This window comes from Micrasema longulum, unplaced genomic scaffold (assembly GCF_059751315.1).
Source record: "Micrasema longulum isolate JH-2025_06_02 unplaced genomic scaffold, ASM5975131v1 h1tg001048l, whole genome shotgun sequence".
Classification (NCBI taxonomy): Eukaryota; Metazoa; Arthropoda; class Insecta; order Trichoptera; family Brachycentridae; genus Micrasema; species Micrasema longulum.
The window spans coordinates 289,307-314,496 of NW_028278236.1; the positions used below are offsets into that span (position 1 = coordinate 289,307).

The 25,190-nt window shown below is 30.9% G+C and overlaps 1 protein-coding gene across 1 annotated transcript in view; it reads right to left on the bottom strand.

The window, feature by feature from the left end:
- mfr (ferlin family C2 domain-containing myoferlin misfire) overlaps positions 1–25,190 on the bottom strand; it is a 166,029-nt gene that overhangs the window by 52,449 nt on the left and 88,390 nt on the right. Inside the window, exon 3 of the mRNA XM_088232989.1 lies at positions 6,793–6,857. Within this exon, the coding sequence (XP_088089115.1) occupies positions 6,793–6,857 (65 nt within the window). The remainder of the gene's footprint in view (positions 1–6,792; positions 6,858–25,190) is intronic.

The window sequence follows — 25,190 nt, forward strand, 5'->3', positions numbered from 1 at the left end:
ATACAATTTTGTGTAAAATATAGAACTAGAACCTTGGACGAGTGATTTCGACAGTATGCTAATTCTTAATATATTTTTTTAAATTAGGATAAATTTTAAGTTCTACGTAATAAAAATAATCGGGTTGCGGTTCTGTGGCTAGTGTTGCGGGCTCATGGATCAAAGGTCCGAGGATCGAAGCTCAATCTACCCCAATTTGATTTCTGTTTTCGAATTGTGAGTTATTTTAAGAACGGTAATATTTCATTAAAAAAATAATCGAATGTGTTAGAAATTATATACATAAATAGCTTTGTTAGAAAATAAGAAAAAAGTTGTGGTGGAGTGAGGTTTGAACATCGGACCTACTGATCCGGAGTCCACGACACAACCCACAGGACCATAACTTGTCTCATTTCTTTCGAGATGATTTTTTTTACAAAAATGGAAATGAATCAACCGAAATATTAATTATTGTAATTAACCAATAACTGTAAATGTTGCTTCACGAGTCTAGCAAGCTGCACTGTAATCCAGCTAATGATGAGCAGCAGTTACTTGTACCGAATATAATATAGCTGTGCAGATGAAATGCCTTCTTCGTAGTCTTCCGAGATTCAAAAGACGGTTGAAATGTTATAATTTTTATAATTGATTTCTTCCTTTCCTTTCCATTTCCATTGCATTTTTACCCCTTCTTTCTACATCGTATGAAGTTTTCATTATCAAACCTTTATCCGCGTCCCCATTTCACCCTGTCGACTTATTTATTTTTATTTTGAACGGTAAGCCGTAGAGACATGAAAAAAATGAATATGTCGGAAGTTAAGTGGTTAAGTAAAATGGTTTTTCCATTTATTTGTTTGTTAAAACGGTTGCTCAGTTACATACAAAGATAACTTGAAATAATTTCTTTTAAGTAATGGTTGACCGAAATGTTGACAGACCTACATTGATTTGTAAAAAAAATGATTGTTTACATCACCTTAAATGAAGTTTGTTTATTTATTTTTACATAAACGGCATAAATTGTCTTTAACATATATTGAACATAAATATTTATATTTATGGCGAACTTTTAATAATTTTAATGTACTAAATAAATCATTTAACATAGATTTATTTGAAAATAATCTTAATAACGTGCGGCGTTTGCTTTCAAAATAACTCGTAGTATTTTTTTTCTTTTCTTTTAAATTTACATTTAATTACTATTCATTTTATGTTCGAGAATCTTTTTTAACTTATTGTGATGCTACTTGTGAAAACCTGTAATTGGCTTATTTGTTATTTGTTTTGTTATAAAAATATGATATAATTATAGCTGTTGGTTATCCAAATAAATAAAATAAAATAAAATAAAATAAAATAAAATAAAATTTTTTTTTTTTTTTTTTCCTTTATTTTTTAATTTTTCCATACACATACTATTTACAAAGAGATATAATCACAAAAATACACTTAAGAAAAATACATCTTAAAATTAAGCTATAACATGAATTGGAAAAAATGCCCACAAATACTTAAACGTCTGAGCGTGGGCCATTCCTTTATTAATTATTAAAAGTTAATAGCACACATATATGGTATGATATGAACATGAAAAAAAGAAAAGATAAAGAAAAAAAAACTAAATGAACATATGCCGATATTCCGAAAACATGATTTATTTGCAGAATCCATTTATTTTCAATTTATTATAATACATAACAAAAAAATATAAAATTGCATAAGTATAACAATAGTAACAAGTAGGTAAATACACACAAGCAACCAAAAATATTGACGAAATAAATACATAAATATAAAAAAACAAAAAGAGGAAAAATATTTTTAAATAAAAAGAAAAGTTGAGGAATAATATTGCGAGAGAAAAAAGAAATCAGACTCATTTATAACTATCAAGTCCAGAACCAAATATATTAGCCTTGTCCTCATACTGATTGCCATATCTATGGAGCCTAGGGTTTGTGAAATATGTAAACAATAGTTACAAGTTTTAGAATTAAATTTATCATACAAACTATCACAACGTTTTTATTAGATATGGGGCTGAGAGATTGTTTACTTAATTTATTTCCATATGAAAACATGCATAACAAGAGAAAACCGATATTTTTTGACAGTTAGACATTTGTAAAATTAATAAGGATGTTTTTAAATACAACGAATAGTATAACTAAAAAAAAAATTGTTATACCTATATACAACTGAGCCATCAAACAAACTAAACCAAAAAATATTTTTTAGAATTTTCATGTATCGTATTATTTGCGCTGCAATTTTTAAAGTTTCCTAATTTTGACTTTACTCCGCACATGACGTCACAAGTTCTAGTCGGAGAGTTCTACTGATTGGTTATTTGGCTTCCCGAAACCAGAAATCAATCACAGCACCCTTTAATTGATTTACCCGATTTTACTCGTGAAATAGTTCAAAAAAGGTCATTTCAATTAAATTTTTCATAAACTTTCGAGAAACTTCTCAATATAATAAAATGCTTTTATTTTTACCGCGTGTACTTTCACATTGTTAAACTAAATGCAAGGTATCTTGATTATCTGCTACGGAAAGGTAAGGTGATCAGTTTTAGGCACTTTTTACACTGTGTAACATTCACCATTCTGCTGATATTTGAACATCTATATTTCTTTCGATTCTTCCATCTGTTGACGTTTGTGAAGTTAAAGAGCTGAAATCTTTATTGGTGCGGGTGAGATTCATTTGATTGAATTATTTCACCCACATACTAAGCAACGTCAGAAAATATTTTTTTTTCTTCTTTTTGGAACGGATAGATTTATCAAAAAAAAATTGAGTTTGTCCAGTTTTTTGTGTTAAAACAATTAAAGTGAGAAAACCTTATGCCCTAAACATAAATATAACAAATTAAAATTGATAATAATTTACATAAACATAAAGTAATTAGTATTTAGCTAGGTAATAATGAAAATAAAGATAACGCTACAATAAGATTTTATAAATAATACGTTTTTTGGATCAATATGAAAGCTTAAATAATCCTAAAAACACCTTTATTTTATCAGTTGGTTGAAGGAAGTTGGAATTTGGCAATAAATCCACAAATGTTTAATTTTTACATAAAGAAATAAACAAAAATACGTATCCAAAAAAATATAGTAAACTTTAATAATATATTTTTAAATAAATTCATTTCTTTTCTAAAAAATAACGAGTTAGATTACATTTCAAAGCATTTACAGAGTTTGTATTAAAAATATCAAATATTATTTCGAATTTATTTCCATACCTATGTATTCTGGGTGTAGGTGAATGCATTTCGAAGTATGATTAATAAATAAAAATACATTAGGTCAAGTCAGATTCGCGTTAAATTGCCAACAGTGAAATGAATTTCCATCTCACGAACATTCAGTTTTTATTGATATTAAACAAGGACACTAATAAAAGAAACAAACAAACCTTCACGCCGTTTCTCCGTAGAGATAGGCAGAGAGGATAGAACGCCATAACACTATCTTGGCATACAGACTCTTTCTCTACATTCATACATCATCTATGACTATGAAATACTCTAATGTGAAAACACCTTTTTAGATAAATGTTTCATTTCAAATATGTCGGGAATCGAAGCAGAAACCTCTCGCACGGTAAGCACATGCGCTGAACATTACACCACGAGCAATGTAGCGAGTAAGAAAAATATACTGCATTTGATTTATGAATGCGGTACTCTATGCACCAATGAGTACGGAAATTGCGATTTTTATATTTTTAAATTTCATTTTTATTGAGTACAGATACACAGTTTTCACTGACACAACCCGAACGACCTATGCCTGTAAACTTGCCCCGACTTGCTAGAAAATCCGTGTTAAGTCGGGGCATGATGAATGACCACTTATCTATACACTTTATCATTGTGTACCAACTTTGAGCAGTTTAAGCTACTACGTCAATTGTATCGCCCCGTTAGGGTATTTTCGAACAAATAAAAGAAAGACATGGCACGATCAAGTCTATCAAATACTTGAAGATGGACATGTCAAAAGTAGGAATAATCGGCGTGCGTGCAGGAAAATATGTATAAATGTAGACGAAGCGAGGTCTGTATGCCAAGATAGAGTGATATGGCGTTCTGTCCTCTCTGCCTACCCCTACGGGGAAACGGCGCGATGGTTTGTTTGTTGTTTGTTTGTTTGTAAAAATAAAAAATAAAGTTATTTTTTTATGCAATTCATTGTTTGATTTAAATATTAAAATTTCATTTGCAGCTCAGTAAAATAAATGCCCTAAATAAATTTGTTAAAATACTTGACCGCGAAGTAGTGCTCGTGTATTGTGTCCACGTTTAATTAAATTATTGGGTATGTAGAGTACATGGACATTTTATTGATAAAATTGTGATCTATATAAAAAGTCACATCGTTCCTTCATTACTATGAATCAGCTCTAAAGGGAAAAGAAAAAAGGTTCTGAAGAAGGAATACTAAGTGGTCCGGATTTCAGAATCTAACCTTACTTACTTTGGTACCCAGAACACGAGCAGTTTTATCGTCCAACCCCTATAAACATAATCTAGATCTACTGGCTACTAAAACCTATGCAAAGAACCATTAATGAATGAAATAAATATCAATGTAATAATTTAGAACGCTGTATTAGCTAAAGAAAGGCTAAAAGGATCTGCGATGCGAATGTTGATGGATGCAGAAAACGAAGACGACCGAGAAATACATGGCACTATCAAGTCCATCAAATACTCGAATATGGACATGTCAAAAGTAGGAATAATCGGCTGGTATCTGAAGGGTAAGCCTGATCATCTTACCTTTATGTAACAAAAATGACCAAGTGATTGGTGTACCAATGCAGTGCCCTTTGCACCATTAGGTGCGGAAAAGAAATGATGTGATTTGTCCTACGCTTCAGGTGCCAGTCCAGGGACAGTGAAATATTGAAGTTTAAACAACCTTAATATAATTATTTAATGTCCACACTACAGGAATCGAACCTGAAACCTAAAGAATGGTAGGCGAATGCCCCAACCACTATACAATGCGGCGAACTTATATCCTTTTGATATCCATGTTCAGGATTTTTACCTGAGAGCAGCCATCGAGTCGAAAACACTCGTCCAGAGTTCTAACTCTATTTCACACACAGAACTGTGTTCTTAATTCGTATGGACACAGAAAACTAATTTTATATTAAATCATATAAGCTAAACTTATCCGACTAGTAAAAATGTCCGGGGTTCGAACCCAGATAAGCCGGAAACAAATTTAGACACAAATTTATTTTTGTCTTTCAAATATATATTATATTGTTTCTGAAAAGGCATCTGTAGCGTAAATGTGATCATTTTGATTTCATGTAAAAAATGGTTGAGAAAATGTTCATATTGAACTTATGTTTCGAGTACTAAAATGCTTCGTATAAAACAAATTAAGTTTTTATTACAACGCAAACGTGCTAACTTCAGCCTTCCTTTCAAACTATAGAGTTCTCAATTTCATAAAGTATGTTTATGCAAAACAGCACCGATCTCCTCTCAATTTAATGAATCAAACTACTAACTAACCAGCTCAAAACGAAAATAATATGGCACATAGCAAAACAAACGTAACATTAAAACGAAACGGCTTTTTACATTGTGTAACTTTTTATAAAGTAATTAATTTTTACAGGTTATTCGAAGAACTAGTCAACATCCCTTCATTTAAAAAAAGAATTAAAAGAGTGTTCAACACCGCGTGCGTGACTTGTATTTTTCCCTGTGCACACGAAAATTCTTTTTTGCACGCATGCATGTTGTTAATAGTACTCAGATAGGCGTTAACCTGCGTACCAGTATATTTCTGAGTAGACTCCATGAAATAGTTTTGATGTGGATATATTACTTAAAAAACAAACATCAAGATTATAAACCACAATTTCGTTCTGGACCAAAACCATTATTTATATTCTGCATGTATGAGAAAGTAAAAATTATACGTGTTAGAAGTAGAAGGTGCTTTAACACGACATTCAACATTTAAAAAAACACGTAAAGGGTTTTTAATAGGCGCAGTAATAATTTCACTTTAGTCAGTTTAGAATATGTTTTTCTAATTTGAACTAAAAAATGTTTAAAAATAATACTTAGAGTATGATAAACTTCAGCAAAAATAAATATTTTAATTTGTTGCCCAGCTTAAATGATTCTTTTGCCGAAGCATCCCTTCTTATGATAAAACAGTTGAAATTAAACAATTAAAAGAAAAACAAAATCGCGTTTTAATCTTAACATCTTAAATGTGCAGTATTTATTTATCGTTTCGCATTTTTATCAATTAATATTAATTTAATGTATAAATAATATAACAGAAAATCGCAATCAAAATGTGAATAAAAGCAATCGCAACGCTATTTTATACCATTTTAGATTATTCTAAAATCAAACAAAATATAATCATAGGCAATGAATATAAGTAAAATACAATTATGCTTATGACAATATTTCTATAATTTTTTTTTTTTTTTAATTTGGGAATGCAAACAAAGCACTATAATGAAAAATGCAGGTTTACCGCTAAAATGTAGTTTTTTTTATGTCATTAGAGCCTTAGAACATTGCTTTTTCCTTAAAACAAACTTGTTAAAATAAGAAAAAAATACGTACATTAATACTTAGTTTATTTCTAATTTACAAATACTATTATATGAAAAAATGCCTTTGTAATCTTAGTGGTTAATCATTGCAAAACCTACTATTGCAGCCCTTTTAAAACATGTTTATGGTTTAAAGTTATTTTCTAATGTTAAGTATTGGAAAATTATACAACTTACGTTTTCTGAGAATGCATCGTGATTTGACTCTTCCGATTTAATGATTTTCGTGAAGTAATAGACACCTGTAACAAAATAAAACATTCGACATTGAAGAATTATAGTAAATATATGGTAATATAAAATGTTTTTTTTTAATTACACAAGAAAATACATTTTAAATTTCGCAAATATACAAAGTAAATTCAAACATTAATTTAATCTCAAGACAAGTGGAACATATTAAAATTAGGTGAAAGTTGATTGAAATAAAAAAAAAAAACATTTTAATTAATGGCAAGGTGACACATTTATTTCTCGCAACATCGTCAGACTGATTCAGCCATGAGTTTAAAAAACATATTTAAAAGTAAATAAGCAAATTAAAGCATAATTAAAATTTTTAAACAGTACATAAAATGAAAAAAAGAATTAAAAGGGAACCCAATGAAATAACCTTCTTAAATAGATCCATATTTATTTTTTAGTAAGACTTAAAAATAATTGTAGATCTTTTTAAAAAAACAATTGACTGTTACATCCTAAAAAATACGATCTTTTGGCCCTCATGTAATCAGCCTCTCGAGCCTGGTTTCATCGGCCCTACGGCCTCAGTTGATCAGTCCGGCGGACTTCGATTGATAAAGATTTCAGTGAAAACAGAAAAATCTGATATTTAAAATAATATCAGTCAGCTTTTGCTAGGTGTACATGCTAGTAAATTCGGCCTTTCGGGCCTCACTTAATCCTACGGGTCTCAGTCGGCCGGCTCTTAGGGATGCGCTATATTAGTTATCCACAATACAAATTAAAATCAACATTCGTGAATCTTTGCGCCTTATAATTTATCCATAATTATAACAAAAACAATAATAAAATACATATTAAGTCAAATACAGAAAATTGCTTAATGTGAGTTATGATCGAAAATTTAATAATAAATTTAAAGTTATTATTACAATTGAAATACAGTTTCACCAAGAAACGTCAGTAGAAAAACTCAACCTTTTCTTAAAGTTATTAAAAAATATTCTCGCGGCATGGTAAAAAAAAAATTTAGACTGAATATCATAATGGACATAAATTTAGAGGTAAAAATTAAGGATAATATGAACAACAATAACACATCTTTCGAACTTTTTAACTCAAGTTTGAATTTTTTTGACTACACCCTTTATTTAACCATCCTTTCTTCCAGTTTTAACTTACGGGAATTAAATTGCTGAAAAATCAATAATGCCAGAATATTATTCGTGTGAAACAGAAACACCAGAAGGGCCTGATTGAAGCAATAGTCATATTGATAATTGGTGAAATAATTTGGTGGAACTTTTACTCACGTCAATACGGTTTTAGCTCTTTTACATTGTTAAGAATAATGGATTTTCGAATATGTGCATAATGGTGAATGTTACACAGTGTCAAGTGATCTTATAAACCAACTAATGCCGGGTCATACAAGCTGTAAATGCTCCTATAGTTTACATACTTCGCAAAAGGATTCTTGATCATATGTTGATATATATCTAGCAATGGGGAAGAATGATTCCAGCAAACCACACACAGTATAATTTGTAGGATCACTGTGCCTTACTTTACTTCTTACTGGATTTTAGGTAATACTAAAATAATATTAAATGGTGAATTACATCACAGAATACCGAGGCTTGATAAAAAATACATTTGATTTATGTGCTCTCACCGGGAAATCGAACCCGAAACCTTCCGTGTGTGAGTCAAGCGTCTTGACAACTACATCATGAAAGCCGCCAAAACAAAGTTAAATGTATTTAAAGATATTATATTTTTGTCAAACCATAATTTCAATTTATTTATAACGTCATTAGCTACTAAATTTACTGAGTTCCAGTTAACTCCCTCTGTGATTACTGTTATTTAAAACTGTGTTTACTGTTATTATGTATATGACTAGATTTCAATAAAATATATTATTGAAAAAATAAAAATAAATTATTTATCAATAATTGCGATTGTACGATAATATTTTCCAATTACTTATGTAAGTCTATTTATGCTCGTAATGTGAGTGAAAAATGAAAACCGATTCAAAGGCAGAAATGACTCATAAATAATACATTGTTATCTAGGATATACCGTGGTTTGTTACTTATTTTGTTTGATTGAATATAAATTAAACGTTATCTTAAGAATGATGTCACACTCACCAAATAAATATTCATTTAACTTTTTATTTTAAAGGCATTTTCGAGTTTCGCATTTTCATCTTTGTTTAAAATTTATAATTGGAGACCCACTGAGCGCTATGATTGGTGACGTCATGAAACGTGGTAGACGTATGCTCAATTAAAAGCTTTGGGAGAAATTTCGCCATCTGTCCTATTAATTGTTCGAATAATTTTATTTATTTTAAATTATTTTAAACCCTAACGGATAATTTTTTATTCAATTCAATTTCATTTTTCATTTTTAATTCATATTCTGTAGTTAGGGCCTCATTTTCATCTGGTAGTTTATTGTATAATTTTATTCGCTGATTTATTCGTCTAGATAGTATGTTGAATGTAATATTGTTCTTATATTCTAGTATTGTGTCGGCGTGTGTTAAGTAAATAACAGCATTTATCGATACTATTCCTGGCCGATTACCTTTCGTTCCCATCCTTCCTTTGACCCATCCTTATGGTACCTACCTAACAACAAGATAGAATATATTCAAAATTAGAAGATTCGGATTTATAACAAAAACCAAACAACATTTTGACTTCACATAAAATCGGATAAAAAGTGGTTGGAATCGTCACGCGTCGTGGAAAACATTGTTATATTTTAAAGTTCATTTTGTGATCCAGTGCCAGAAATTGAAGAACATTCAGATTAAATTAAAGATAGGTATCCATTCTATGCTCCTATCCTTTCTCAAATATTTCCCAATCACAAAACTGAATGAAATTCGATTTTCATTTACAGTCCGCCTTTTCGTTAATAGCGTGTATTCCATTTTTTTTCCCTAGTTAAAGTTTTTTGTCAACAATTACATATGTGCGTAATTTGTGAAAAAAAAATAAATTTCTTCTTAAAAAAGTTAAGTTACATTTAATTATTTAGTTTTTTTTTAGAGTTCTTTAGTTGATATAAAATTAGAATCATTATCATATTCAAGATAACCCTTTTAATATTTATTTATTTATTTATTTATTAACGGACATTGTCCATGTTTACAATTTATAAGGTTTAAATATTACAATAAAAGAGTAGTTTAAAACATTTAAAGAAAAAAGAAAGAAGCATTGACAAACATAAGGGACATCGAGACAAGATCTGGACTTTTTATTTAGTGCTCGTTTAAATCGTTGTAAACTTAAACCAAAAAAGTCCAGATCCTGTCTTGAGTTAACAATACGACAAAGGCGGGTCATTGGATAATTTAGGCCATAGTTTGTTCTATGCTAAAAATATAAACGAATTTAAGAACTATCCTGGTCTTTTGTCTAGGGCGATAATTTGTGGGGCACAAATTTACCTATCATACCTAAACGAAACCATTTACCCGGTTCCTCAAGGACTGAGTAACCTTCTCAGTTCTCACTAGAGTAATAGGGAAATATCACATACTGCGAATACTGATAAAACTATATGATATGGATTTAGAATAATAAATTGTATTTTAGAAATCAATATGGATATTTTGTAAAAATGTTTTTATACATAAAAGTCAATTACAAACATACAAAAAGAAATTTGTTGCTAGAAAAAGCAACATATTTGGCCTTGGCCGTTGTGACGTTGAGATTTGTGATAAAGTCCTTAACAAATTTAAAAGTGCAGGAACAAATAAACATGAATCGTGACGTATTAGGGGCGTGACCAATGTAATGACCGTTTCTACGGTAATTCAAAACTCAAACTCCGGTGACAACTGTCGTCAAGCGGAGGCGATACGGTTAGCTTGGCCATATACTGTGGATGCCCCTTGAGAGCCTTAATCACGCTTGCCTACTTTACAAGGCATTAGATTCTCGACGTCCTGGACGTCCACTGCCGACTGTTCGTTGGGAGTTTATATAAGAACTGTGGGACGTGAACCTGATTTGGGAGGATGCACAGGAAAATGCATCCGATAGAGATGCACGGAGGCTCTTTGTGGACACCATATACTCCAACTAGGGAGTGGACATGGAATTATGGTATCGTTACACATGACGGAAAACGATGTGAGGAGGAGATAACCTACCACTTCTGGAGAACAAAGGTTTAGGGAGAATAAACAACTTGGAATTAACTATGTAGTAAACCCCATGTTCTAGCACAAAAGGAACCAAGATGCAGTGTTTTTATTGTATCTGGTTGAGTTTTTACGTGACCAATCTTAAGTCAAAAATTAGTAATGAGCTCTTTTTATGACTATGTAATCCGTGAGAACAAAAGGGCTCTGAAATAAACACAACCATGGACAATTTTAATTCATTTAATTGTTGGGGTTTTCTGCCAAAACTGAGTTAGGATATTGTATTATAGATTTTTAACAAAAAACATTTTGCTCTACGACAAGGTTAAAAGGTCTTATTAATATTAAGTTAGAACACAAATATGAAAGCTGCCTCAAAATCTGATATATATATGTGATCTTGATGGAAATATAACCTTTTCCATTTTATCTTGAATTTGATCTATTGAAAATAGAGGATTAAAACTTAGAAATCCACGAGGTATGATAAAATTACATTGAAAGTGGATTGATTTCCACTGTATGCAAACTCACTAACCAGTATACCATGAGGCTGATTAATCTACACATTTCCCGATTTCCTTTTGCAGGAGTTTTACCTGATTGTAGACATTAATGAAATAGAGATAATAAAAAATAATATAATCTGATTCGATCCCCTATAATTTTACCGTGTCTTGAGGATTTGTGCGACCGATTTGAAAACAGATTTTGAATTTTAATTGTCCATCCGCTTAGTAACTGAAAAATATTTATAATATTTCAAAACAAATATAAAAAAAATGTAATAGTTTTAAACATTTAAAAACGATGTTTTTTTTTTAAATTAAAAAAAAGTTACATCTTGTTTCAGTTGTTTATGATTCTTTGAGTTCAATTTATAATATAGCTATTAATTTATAACTGCACAACGCGTTTACTTCATTTTTTACGAAAACGTTCTAATCGCTGAAATCAGCGTAATTCGTTATTTTCATAAAATTAACAATCATATTATGAAAAAACAACCATTGAATAAATCATTAAGAAAACGGACATAATATTTTGTTGCATAAAAAATTTAAAAAAACAACGTAACAATGTTCTTGTCAGGAATAATCGGGTGATTTTAAAATAAGGGCAAATAATACAAAATAGATTGATCGATCGAATTTTTTTTGGTAGATACTTGCCGAAAAGGGAGTCATCTCCCCCAGCGCAACCCCTCCATCGAGGACTTATACAGGAAACTTTAAGAAATAACATTCGCCATGTTTTTAAACTCCGGTAATTATCGCAAAAAGTCTTATTTTCCAGAATTACTTATAATAATCTAACTTATTCTAGGCGGATTATTATTCAAAAATTGCACTATTTGTGGTGATACTTGTTTTAATAAAACCCATACTTAATTCATTTAAGAGAAAATAACAATCTTAGTATACGTCTAATGTATCGAGGTGCGGTGAAACGTAACTACCAAGATAAACAAATAGATGTACACAAAAGACTTCTTGTTTTCATTACCTCCTAATAAGATTTATCTTTATTTACTGATTCTACGTAGATCTGTAATCTGAGAATTTTCCGTATGCTAGAATACGAGTAATCACCATTTCAAAACGAGCTACAATGTAATATTTCTCAGAAAGTGCTGCTAGACAGACTACTTATATAATAAGGAGCCTGGAATATCGTTTAGGTTGACATTGACAATGATTACGGCGCATTTTTGACTAATTTTAATATTAAATCACTGCAAAAAGGCGTCTTACACGTGATTTATTTTTTATTTCCAAAATTCTAAATAATATGGTTTGTTCGACGTACCTTCTCAAAAATATTAGTTTCCGTTGTCCTCTTCGCTATACCAGATTAAATTCCCTTTTTTATAAACCAACTTGTAAACACAATTATACCACGAATTCATTCATTAGACGTACCTGTAGAATAATGGACTCAGTATTGATGTAGACATTTTATCTGCACGTTGCATTTGTACAGAAAATTTCTTCATAGAGTTGATTATTTGGGATAGTTGTTAATTGTACATCTTGAGTGGTTTGTGCTTTGTATATGTGCCGCATGTAATGTATATGTTTGTGTAAGTTTTATATGTGCGTTCATGTGTGTGTGCGTGAATGACACGGGGTGTGCATTCGGTATTTTTATTTATTACCAATGATAACCTCCATGGAAAACGCAAATGTTAACAATTATTCTTTTCTCACTTGAGTTTCTTATTGATTTATTTTTTGTAACATTTAGTGTTTAAATCTTTTGCATAATTTATGAAAACTTAATTGGTATTTTTATGTTAGAAAATCGTTGTTTTGAATACTTAAGACTGTATGTTTTCTGGAAAAAAAAAATAGTTAATAAATAATACATAATAACGCGCTTAAAGCCAAAATAACATAATAATTATGAACTTATATAAACTCAGTAATATTTCTTCGATTGAGCATTATTCTTTATACAATGTGTTTGTCTAGTAAATATTCTGTCAATGGAAACATAATATTTTCTTAAACACAAAATATGCACATTTTCTGCTGTTGTCGTTGCTGTGTGGTTTCCGTATTTTCAAAACCTATTTGAAATGAACACTGCGGATATATTTAAGTCAGTAAAGGAGAGAGTATTCTCAAAGTAAAAATGTTTCGTCAAGAGGAATGGATATTAAAAGTGCCAGTAATTTCATTTGACCGAGTGGATGCACGTGTTACACAGATATGTGTTGTCAAATCCAGAAAATTTATAAGTAATTTACAATCAGTTATATTATTTTCAAAAGTATGTACCATTGTTTATTTTTTCAAGGACACTGTATTTCATCGTTTGGGCTATAGATCGTTACCGAAGGAAAAGCAGCCCAGAGCAACTCAATAAAAATTATTACCCATGAAAGTTATTTCTTAACCTTTAAAAGATTGCAAAACAAATACATTCTGCAAACGGTTTGATCTTGTGTTTCTCTTAGCAAAAGGGGAGACATTTTGGGATATAAGTATTAAAAACAAAACTATTTGTTTAACAAAATATGTTCACATACAAAACTATTCGATAAAGCTTGTGAAAACAAGGTTAAAACAATATTGCTGCCACTATGGTTTCATCGTCTGCGCAACAAGTGAGGTTAACGACCTTATCTCGCTTAGTCCTAGATTTACCACTTCCTTCATTTTTGAAAGCGTTTTCTTAATTAATTTTGTTTGTGGTTTATACATTGTTTTGATATATTTAGCTGTAAAGATTTTAAACTTACTTTGTTTCTTTGTTGTTCTGAACTTGTGCCTTTAAAAAATATTTATACTATTTGAGTCTCGAATTAAGTAAAAATAACTCCAGAGAATTAAATTTAATTGTATTCAAATTTTCCAAAAAAAATATTATTTATAAATAAAAAAAAGTTAAATAAAAAATTGCCATGAAATACAGAAATTTGAAAAAAAAAAAACAAAAATAAATCACAGCGCCCTCCCATTACATCCGTTTACCACTTTGTAACTTTATTATTTATTATTATTATTGAATGAAGAAAAAAATATTCGCGTTTCTATGATTTACTCAAATATTTTAATTTTGAGGGCTATTTTCGACGTATTGTAAATAACTCACTTTTAGATAGAATCAAGTTATGGTAGAGTGGGATTCGAACCTAGAAATATTGATCCGTGAGTTTGCGACATTAGCCACATTTATCCTGAATCCAAAAACTTAATTTCAGTAGTATTCGAACTTGTTAAAAAATTTGTAAAACTATTTTAATTGGACCTTGACTAAAAATACAAATAAATTTTAATTACAACAACAGCTTTATTCTTATGAAACATAATTTTTCAAGACACAAAAAAAGGAAAATACGTATGTTATGATTAGCATTATCGAAGTAGCCGAGATAACATTAAAATACTGCAATCGCAAATTGGTATAATAAAATATAAGAACGTTTGATTGATTCGTTTGAAGATGTTAGATAATATATAAATAATATTTTTTAAAAACATAATTATCGGTGTTGAAAGATAATAAGAAATTTATTTTCTCCGGATCTTATCAAGAAATTATTTTTAAAGTCATAGCGCGCTACTACTTTAAATATTATTAACATAATATATTATAAACAGGTGGAGTAAATGCATTTACAGGACCAACGACTTGGCTATGTTATTTGATCACTTTACACACAGAGTAACATAATATCGTTATTTTTTTGTGAAGTAAAAGAGTATTATTACGAAAAATGTGATTATTATTTAAGATCATACCCCGATATCATACCTTTTTTGATCTTCATCTAGTACAGTTTTTTAAGGTGGTAAAATTCATCTAGTCGACCTCGTGCTGTAGTGGTCAGTTTGTCGCGTTTGCCTACCATGCAAAAGATCTCGGGTTCGATTCCCGATATGGTTGACACGAAATATTTATTTGAAAATGTGTTTTTACACTTAAATATTTAATAGTCCCTGGACTGGCACCCGAAGCGTAAAACTGATCATCTTACCTTCATGTAACAAAAATGATCAAGATAAGCTGCGATTGTTGTACCAATGCAGTGGCCTATGCACCATTAGGTGCGAAAGGGGAATGATGATGATGATGATGAAAACTCTATTGGTTTGTAATCCAGTAGGTTACTATAATAATTATTTCTACACCTAATGATGCTAAAAAATATCAATTCTTAACCCGAAAAACATATTTTTATGTATGTTTTTTTATTTAAATAGTGGGATTCTTTTTTTTAAAGGTAATTTTTCTTAGTTGTATTTCCATATTTTAATTTAAGAAAAAAATAATTAAATGGTTTATGTATAACAGAGCTTTATATTGATTATCATTTAATGTCATCTATTTTAATTTTTATAAATAAATTTTGTTTGAAAATTTGGTATGCTTTTAGTTCTTTTTTTATTACTTTTTACATTTATATAATTTCTTTAACGTTTCTCTTTGTAAAGGAAAAATAAGAAACCAGCTGACAAGCCGGTTTCGCGGTTTAGTGGGTTTCATTATTTTTCGTTTTAAGTATTTTCTGTTCATGTTTTTACTTTCTTTAATAATAAAATAAAATATAAAAATTATGGGCTTTTTCCAGTAATACAAACATAAACCTTGTTTAGAACTTACAGAATTCAATGGTCAAATGCAATAATATTTCAAATCAAATCAATATTTTAAAAAAATGTACTGTCCGCGACACGATATCCTTGTATCAATCTATAAATATTTTATCCGTTAGAGCTCCAATTATGGTCCAAGCTGGTTTATCAGCATGCGTCTCTATCTAAATATAGAAATAAATTGGAGCATGCATATAATACTCGGTTCACTAGTGTAGATGAACTAGCTCTTTCTAAATTCAATAATAAATACAAGAAAAGAACACTAGAGTATAATATACCAAAAATGTGTTCCCATTAAATATAAAAAATCAAAAATTCTTATCTGGTTCAAGAGAAATGCGTCTACTGAAAATCTGGCTTTTAGAAAGTAGTTTTTATATTCAAATTTTTTTGTGTTTCTCTTTTTTATTAAGACAATTTTTTTATTTTCGATGTACATGAGAATAAATATTTTTTTTTCCATAGTAATAAGAGTTCGTATATGTTTATAGAATTTAAGGGATAACATTATGTATATATGCCTCTTTGGAGTTTCCCTGCGATTGCCTTAAGTACTTTCATCCTTGACGTTCTGAGCAGTTATTTGGTTTTTCTATTTAGTTTTTTAACTTGGTTTTTCGTATTTTTATTTTCTCTCTCTCTATCCTCGCCTCTACTGTATACACTATGATTGGTCTGACACACGTTTTGTATAACCGAATTATGTTTCCAATAATCATGTGTTCATTGTACTATACGACATTTCTTAGGCATTCTGATGTTTACTAACGGAGATGGATATATTCTCATCTTCACTATGGCTGCATCATTTGCGTGGCATGTGATGGTAATGACCTTATCTTCCTTTGTAAATTCACTCCTTTTTTCATTCTTAAAAGCGTTTTTTTTAATATATTTATTCTGCTTGTGTAAGAAAAGGTTTTTGGCGAACATATTGTTGTGCTATATTAAGTTATAAAGGTGCTAAACTTGCTTTGTTTCTTTGTTGTTCTATCAATGTGTGTTATTTTTTAAATGTTAATATTATTTATGTCCCGAATTGAGTTTCTGTAACTCCTGGGAATGTAATTCAACGTATTATACTTGCACGATACTGGGCGTTTTAGGATTTATAAAAAAGATTATGTGTATATATTAGAACTTAACTGTAAGCACTTGCTGACGAACTGCATTTGATGCAGTTCAGTAGGACTCGATAATTTATATTTTATTTTTTGTATTCTTTTGATAAAAAAAATAAATACTATAAAATGTGAACAATATGATATATCGGGCATTAAAATATTTTAAAAATACAAGAATGTAAGGGAAACAAGAAATAACGATTCTTATGAAAATCTTTGCGGAAAAATCTTTGAAAGTTGCCGAAACAATTATTGAACTTTAGCTAAACTACACTTTTGAGAGAATATGTGCAACTGACTTTTTGTTTGAAAAAAAATATACAAAAATTTTACGCCGGTGGCGACTTTTTAAAATAAAATATTACTACTACTACTACCATCACGCCATTTCCTCGTAGGGGTAGGCAGAGAGAATGGACCGCCACACACGTCTATCCTGGCATACATTCCTAGCTTCTTCCAAATTCATACATCTTGTCATACATGCCCTTCGGTTCTGTCCGCTTTTGACATGACCAAACTTTTGATTTTGGTTTATCTGATCATGCCACGTCTTCCTTGGTCGTCCTCGTCTCACGTTACCGTTCATTTTCGCCATATATACTTGTTTTACTATTCTTTCGTCGTCCATTCATTCTACGTGATACACAAATGTAATGGCTAGTATCACAAATATATTAAGCTGTGTACAATATAATAAACTAGTCGCGGGGTGAAAAACATGTTTAAAATAACTGATATACACCGATTATCGGTATATAGCAGATCGTCTAAATTGGGCATTTTCAACTTATTGTCAACTTATCAGAATCTTTTTTTTAAATTTAAAAACTCATTTTATTTAAACGATTTATTTCTGAAAACGTGATCGTATTTATATTTCAATATAAAGAACAATCTCCGCGCCATTCAAGCCGCCCTGTTTTTCTCGCAAATTATCATTCTCTCGGGATTTTTTCCGCATTTTCGCACATTTCTGGGCTTGTCACGAATATCTCCTTATTGTATTTAGCCATCTTTTGGCTTTAAAAATGCTGTTGAACTGTCGCGTCAGTGTTAACCTTATCCTTAACATCGACATCATCATTATCATCATCATCATCATTATCATTCCCTTTCCACCCCTAATGGTGCATAGGGCACTGCATTCGTACACCAATCGCAGTGTGTCATGTTTTCTTTGTTAAATATAGGTGAGATGATCAGTCTTACGCCTCAGGCGCTAGTCCAGAGACTATGAAATATTTCAGTCTAAAAACTCTTTTTTAAATAAATATTTCATGTCAAATGTGTCGGGAATTGAACCCGAGATCTTTTGCGTGGCAGGCAAATGCGCTGGCCACTACACCACGGGCCGACGCATGCCGCCAGTAAAAGAACTACAGGCCAAATTATGTCTGCGTTTCGCGAAATCACCCAACCAAAGTATTTATCTTGCGACAGAGCCGATTGTTTCACAACCTTTGTGGCATTAAACACTGGTCCTGGTAAATAAATCCGAATTTGTGTAGTCAATATTCATCAATGAGCGAGGGCAGGGCTACGGGACAAATGATCAAAAAATATTTTCTTACGCGCTGTAAACATTTAAACATTTTATTGTCCGTCGAAATTTCTTGAAAATTAATGAAAAAAAGAATAAAAATAAACTATTTTGAGCGACGTCACTAGTTCTTCCAAATAAACCCATGATATACAGTTTTTTTTTTAATTGTAAACATAAAATTATACATTTATACAAAGTTTCTTTGAATATCTAACTCGGGTTATTTACCCGGTTCTAAGCCAGTCAAAAAATATATAAAAAATAGTGATCAGTAATAGTAAAAAGTATATTGAAAAACAGAGAAAAATAAATAATTAAATAGGCGTTGTAAAAAATGTAGTAGAAAACAAAGTCGAAAATGTAGTAAATAATATAGTAAAAAAACGTTTTTAAAAACCCGTAAAAATACAATATAAAAACAAAATACTCGTACATATTATGAAACATAGTAAAAAACATATTTAATAACGTATGTATTAAAAAACTCAATACATAGTGAAAGACATTTTAATGTATAGCAAAAAACATATTACGACGACCATCAAAACCCACGGAGAAGAAGGAGAAGAGAACTTGAGACATCACATGTGTGGAGTTATTTTTAAAAAAAAACAAAAGTTGGAAAAAATCTAAGTGCTAGGCATTAAAAATTTATAGAATATATTTTGTCTTAGTTTAATAGTCTATTAACAAATAAAAAAAATGTGAGTAAACCACTGAATTTCCTCATTGATTGCGTGGTACAAGGAAATATCGTTCCATTTTCGTTAACCTAGTAAGTGCTAACTAAGCAAATATTTAATAAATAACAGCTATACGTAATAGGCATGAAAAAAGCGCATAGCTTAAAATAAAGACTCTTGGTTGGTTATGTTTTTGTTCCATTTCATTTTACTCCTGGTGAACTGTTTGCAATGCTTTATATTAATGTTCCTATGTGAAATTGGTATAGTTATTTCTATGCATTGTCTTATTTTGTATCGCTGTGTTGAAAACAAAACACAAATAAATATAAGTAAAAAAATAAAATAATGGATACATAAATATATTATTTCGCGACATAAAAGTTTTCAGATTCAGAGTTAGGCATACATGCATGAGCCTATTTATAATACTCCCGGAGCACCTGCATTTCCTTCTTTTGCCTAATTACGCACACTCGAGCAGCTGTTAATAAGAATACTAAATACGAGTACTCTTACACGGACAGGCACACGACAACGTGCACATTCCGACACCGACAAGCACAAATCTACGTGTACATGTTTACATGGACACACATACTACACATACAGAATGACGCAAAATGAGCGTTTCTGATTTATTTTACACTTTATATACACATAAGGGCAGGCATATTGCCTTTAGGCAATTTTATCCTACCTCCCCAAACCATTCAGTTTGAGAAAATTACAATTACATGGACATATTTTTACAGAATCTTATTACATTATAGAACAATTTAAACCAAAAATCAATAAGAAAAATTACACTTATAATTTTATACAAAAACAACTAAGCAATTTACACTTTACTATGAAGAGCGGAGAGGAGAGGTGATAGGGGGGAAAGAGGAAGGAAAAAAAACAACTCAAATATTTAGATAGTGGCATTTCAATCTTGATTTGAATGTAAATAAAGAAGGGGCGTCTCTAACATGAGTGGGTTGATTATTCCACAATCAAGTAGCTACAAATGTGAAACAAGAGGCAAGAAAAATAGAGCAGTGAAGGGGTTTTCAAAGGGTTCTCTCGTTACTAAAACAAAGAGATAGTCCGTGTTGTGATAGAAGTTGGAAGAGCTCTCTCAGATACATAGGTAAAGTGGGATTATTAAAAATATTGTGAAGAAGTGATATCATGCTAATGTTTCTTCTATGCCTGATACTGAGCCATTATAGTTGAGAGCGGTATTCGGTTGTGTGGTCAAATTTGCGAAGATCAAAAAAATAACGTAAAGAAATTCGCTTTTCTTCACAAAAGTCATCAGACGGAAGAGTTGAGAAAATGTGGATGTTCAAACATAGGCAGAATGGTGAATGTTACACAGTGTGTAAAGTGGACACTTAAACCGGCCAGTGACAGGTCATAAGCTCTGTAAATGCCTGGACTTCCATATACCCTTCTCTAAAATGTCTTCCCTCTCTGTTGAAATAAAGTTAAAAACGTATGGAAACATTCCGCAATCGTTCCAATTTATCAAGCAGTTCAGAATTAGCATCTAGGTAACAGACATCTGCATAATCAAGGAGTGGGAGAAATAAGCTCTGGACTGATATTTTCAATTATTTAGAACTTTTTAGTTTGAGTGCTTATTACTACAATTCTTTTAATTTTTAATACTGTATTTATGGGGATTTTTTTTATTTTTCACATTTTTTGCTAGCACATACGTCGTCTTTTTAAAACATTTTCCATTAGCTTTTAAATTTAAAGGCTATAATTCAATACGAAATTTGGTTTTTTGATTGAAAGGACGTTTTTTTATTAATAAATCAGTTTTTTTTTACTCCCAGGAGTTAAAACAAACTCATTTTGGGACGGAAACCAATTAAATCAAGGTACAATAACAATATTGAAATCAGTAATAAATGTACATAAAACTGAAACAATAAGGTAAGTACGAAGCATATCCAGAAAGTAAGAGTATTGTTTGGCTCTCGTACTGTGAATTTTTTTTTTTCCCAAACGTTGGCAACCCTGATTGGCAGGGGGGTCTCTTGAACACAACAAGCACCAGCGACCTTCTTTAGTACCGAAACTTGACAATAAGAAATCCCCCAAAGTGCGAGATGCGCGCTGTCATAAGGTCACTCTCGCGGAAGGAAAAACTCTGACTAAATTTTTTGCACGGATTTAAACTGTTTATGGCGAATGTGCTATGAACCAAACAAACGTATTTAAGTGGTGTTGTGGTTTTAATGAATAAAGAACGAATATTCATGAGGAGCAAAGGAGTGGAAAACCTTCAATAGTGACCGCTGAGTTGGTGTAAAAAATCGACGAAACTGTTCGTGAAGACTGTCGATTGGCAGTAGATGAAATTTTGGCAATGTTTCCAAAAATTTCTAGATTTTTTTATACGAAACAATTACAGAAACGCTGGAATATCGAAAATTTTGCTCAAGATGGGTCCTAAAACAACTGACAGAGCAGCATAAATTGAATCAGGCCTCTAGCGCTCGCGAGTTCCTTGAGCGATTTGAATTAAAAGGTGAGGATTTTCTGAGCTCCGTTGTGACTGATGATGAAACTTAGGTGGTTTATTACACCTCTGAGATTTAAAACACAGTCATCACAGTGGCGGCACACTAGTTCACATCAAAAATTCAAAACCTCAATTTCGGACAAAAAAATCGTGGCCTCCGTGTTTTGGGACCGAAAAGGGATAATTTTGATTGATTTTTTGCCTCAGAGGGAGACAATTACTGTGGCACAATACTGTTCAACCCCGCAAAAGCCCAAAAGAGCAATTTAAAACGAATAAAGGGGAATGTTGACAAGGGAGTGTGTTCGTTGCACGTGTTCGTTTCTTAAAGACCCACATAGGTGGAAAAAAAATTCTAGCTGACGAGGAGGTGAAACAAGAGGTCTTGAAGTGGATGAAGGAGAGAGTTGAGTTGTATGAGGAGGGCATCAAAAAGCTTGTGCCACGACTTACAACCTGTATAGAACGGGAAGGCGACTATGTGGAAAAATAAGTAATATATATATATTTATCTACAAAAATGTATTGTAATTTTTTTAAATAGAAAAATTAAGTACTCTTACTTTTTGGATGTGTCTAGTATATTATGCAATAAAATAAAAACAAAACATTATAAAAAAAAATACAAATAGTAGAATATATCTGAGGTAAAACAAACACTTAAGACAAGGGTTCGCCTTTTACGTACCTTCTCAGGTAGAATAAAAAAAATCAAATTATTATTATTTGTTTCTTGGTTTATTGAAGTTTACTCGTTCCTTAAAATATTTCCGAAGGTAACAATCAGTAGCAATTAAATCGGATAATCGCGTAGGCTAACTGAACTCGTTTCTGCGCGAAATAATGCGTTCGCCAAAGATTTCTCTAAACGTGCCCATTGAGTTACTTTCAGTAGGCGCTGTGCACAGTGTGCATCCATTTTTTTTTTTTAAGGGATTTGATGATTTTTCACAGCTGGTTTTAAAAAATGGAATTCATGTATTATCAAAATGTTGATACAATTAGGATTTTCTTCTGCTTTTCGCCAAAAATAAATGGGATGATCAAAGCATTGCTGGTAGTCTGTTGTCCTTAATTCTTGCGCATAAAGTAGAAAACAGAATGCTTATGTGATAATGGATTTAAAAGAGGGTGTGGGTAACCACTGACTTCTAATTATAATAATAATTTGCGTAGAATCTCATTTAGCTTATTTTAGATATAATATCGCTCATATTTTGCCTGGCAACATTAAGCTAGCATTTTAAACTGGTAATAATAAAGGTATATCTTATCAGATTATATAAATAAGAATAACAAATTAAATTACCAGGAAAATTATTAATTTAATTGCTCCAATTCCTATTTTGGACAAACTTCGGGTAAATTTAAAACAAAAATCAATGACTATATAAAATGTCTTAACAATAATAACTTCTCAGAACTCGATGATCATCTTATAGCCAAAAACCATAATTTTACTGAAAAAACGGGTGTCGCAATTTTACATAAAAATAAAAACGGTCTTCGTTTAAACAATCTAGAAAGATTAGAAATAAGTAATGTTATAAACCAAAATCTCCCCATAATATACTATTTAATCAATTCAATTTAATTTCGAGTTCTCTATTATATATATTCCCGTTATGATTCATGTTATCCTCTTTCTCTATTCTTCTTTCATTATTCTGTTTCTTTCTTACAATATTTTATAAAATAAACAGAAATGCGAATAGTTCAAAGTTAGTTCAAATCCTAATGACAAGGAAGTTATCTCAAAACCGGTCAACGAATAACTCAAAGGTTAAAGTGGTTTATACAAATTTATTAATAAATTAGTGTAAAATAAAAGTTAAGAAGAATTCGAACCACAACGCTCATTTCGCTACACTCTGTGCAATCTGTGCATCTACTATTATTATAACCATACAACGCACGTTCATTTATATTCAGCGAAATGACGAAATTAATTTAAATTCAGACTCCCAAAAACAAGAATCACGGCAACTGAGAACAATCTGTGCCATAAAGGACTCGAGATGTTTAATGAGAGGCCGGAAGAGATTACGGATGCTCGAACTATAGCATCGTTTCGTGGAATGGCGATGGTTTTCGTCAAAAACAAATATCCATATTTGTAGATGATACATATCCTAGGGTGTCAATAAAAAAAGTCTAAATTAATAACATTTTTTTTAAGAATAAATAATTATATTATAAATAATGCGAGCCGAACCCGGCAATGCTTTGCTATTACTAGATTTGAGTACATACTTGCATATAGATTATATGAACACAATCGAAAGTTTGGAATATTCGGTGACAGCGAAGTTTGATAAATAAGTATTGGAACATTGTTTTTCTGTCCCTGCCTTGCAGATGCCTCCCTCTCTTGCTAGAATAGACAAAATCGATGTCCCGTTTTCCCCATCTCTAAACTAAACCTATTTTCTTATTTTTTTAAGACCGAGTATCAGAATAAAAATTCCTGTATTGGTGCATTTTTTGTTTTTCAAAAATAGTTATCATATTTGTTTACTGTGCGCCAAAGGCCGCAACTGGGTGATTTTACGTGATTTTTGATGGTTCTAGTTCCCAAAAAAACCATTTATCAAAAAATCGACACTGTTGAGACTCGCCGATAAAGAATATTTATATGGCGTACTCTAGTGCCACAATCGAGAGTGAAAATACGGGAATACGTTTGTATGAAAAAAAGTCAGACCACGTTTTCTCTTAAGATAAAACATTTTTAAGGATACTAACAAAACTTCGCTTTATAATGCTTTTACGAAATAACTAAAACAGGTTCAGTTTTTTTAAATAAAACAATTGACCTATTAATAACATAATGCACCTTAGGCCCTCTAAAATTATGACACTTAGTTCATGCTTAAAAGATCGGTCATGACCAAACGATTAGTTATGCCCAATGCGTATTTAATCGCCCGCCGGGTTTTGACGTGAACTTGACATTTAATTGGAAATAAATATGGCTGATTGTGTCTTGAAGGAATGTAAAAAACTGTTTGAATTAACGTAAAAAAAATATGTCATTTTTCATATGTAAGTAGGTATGAGGTACTTGTTTATGATTGGATTTCAAGATTTAAAATAGTACATATTCAAATTTAGATTTATTTTTTAAATGTCAAACTCTGCCCCCTTTTCAACAGGGGTGCAATCAATGTATACTTAAAACGATTAAAAATTTTTTTTTTAATTTCACCTAATATTATTTTAACAAT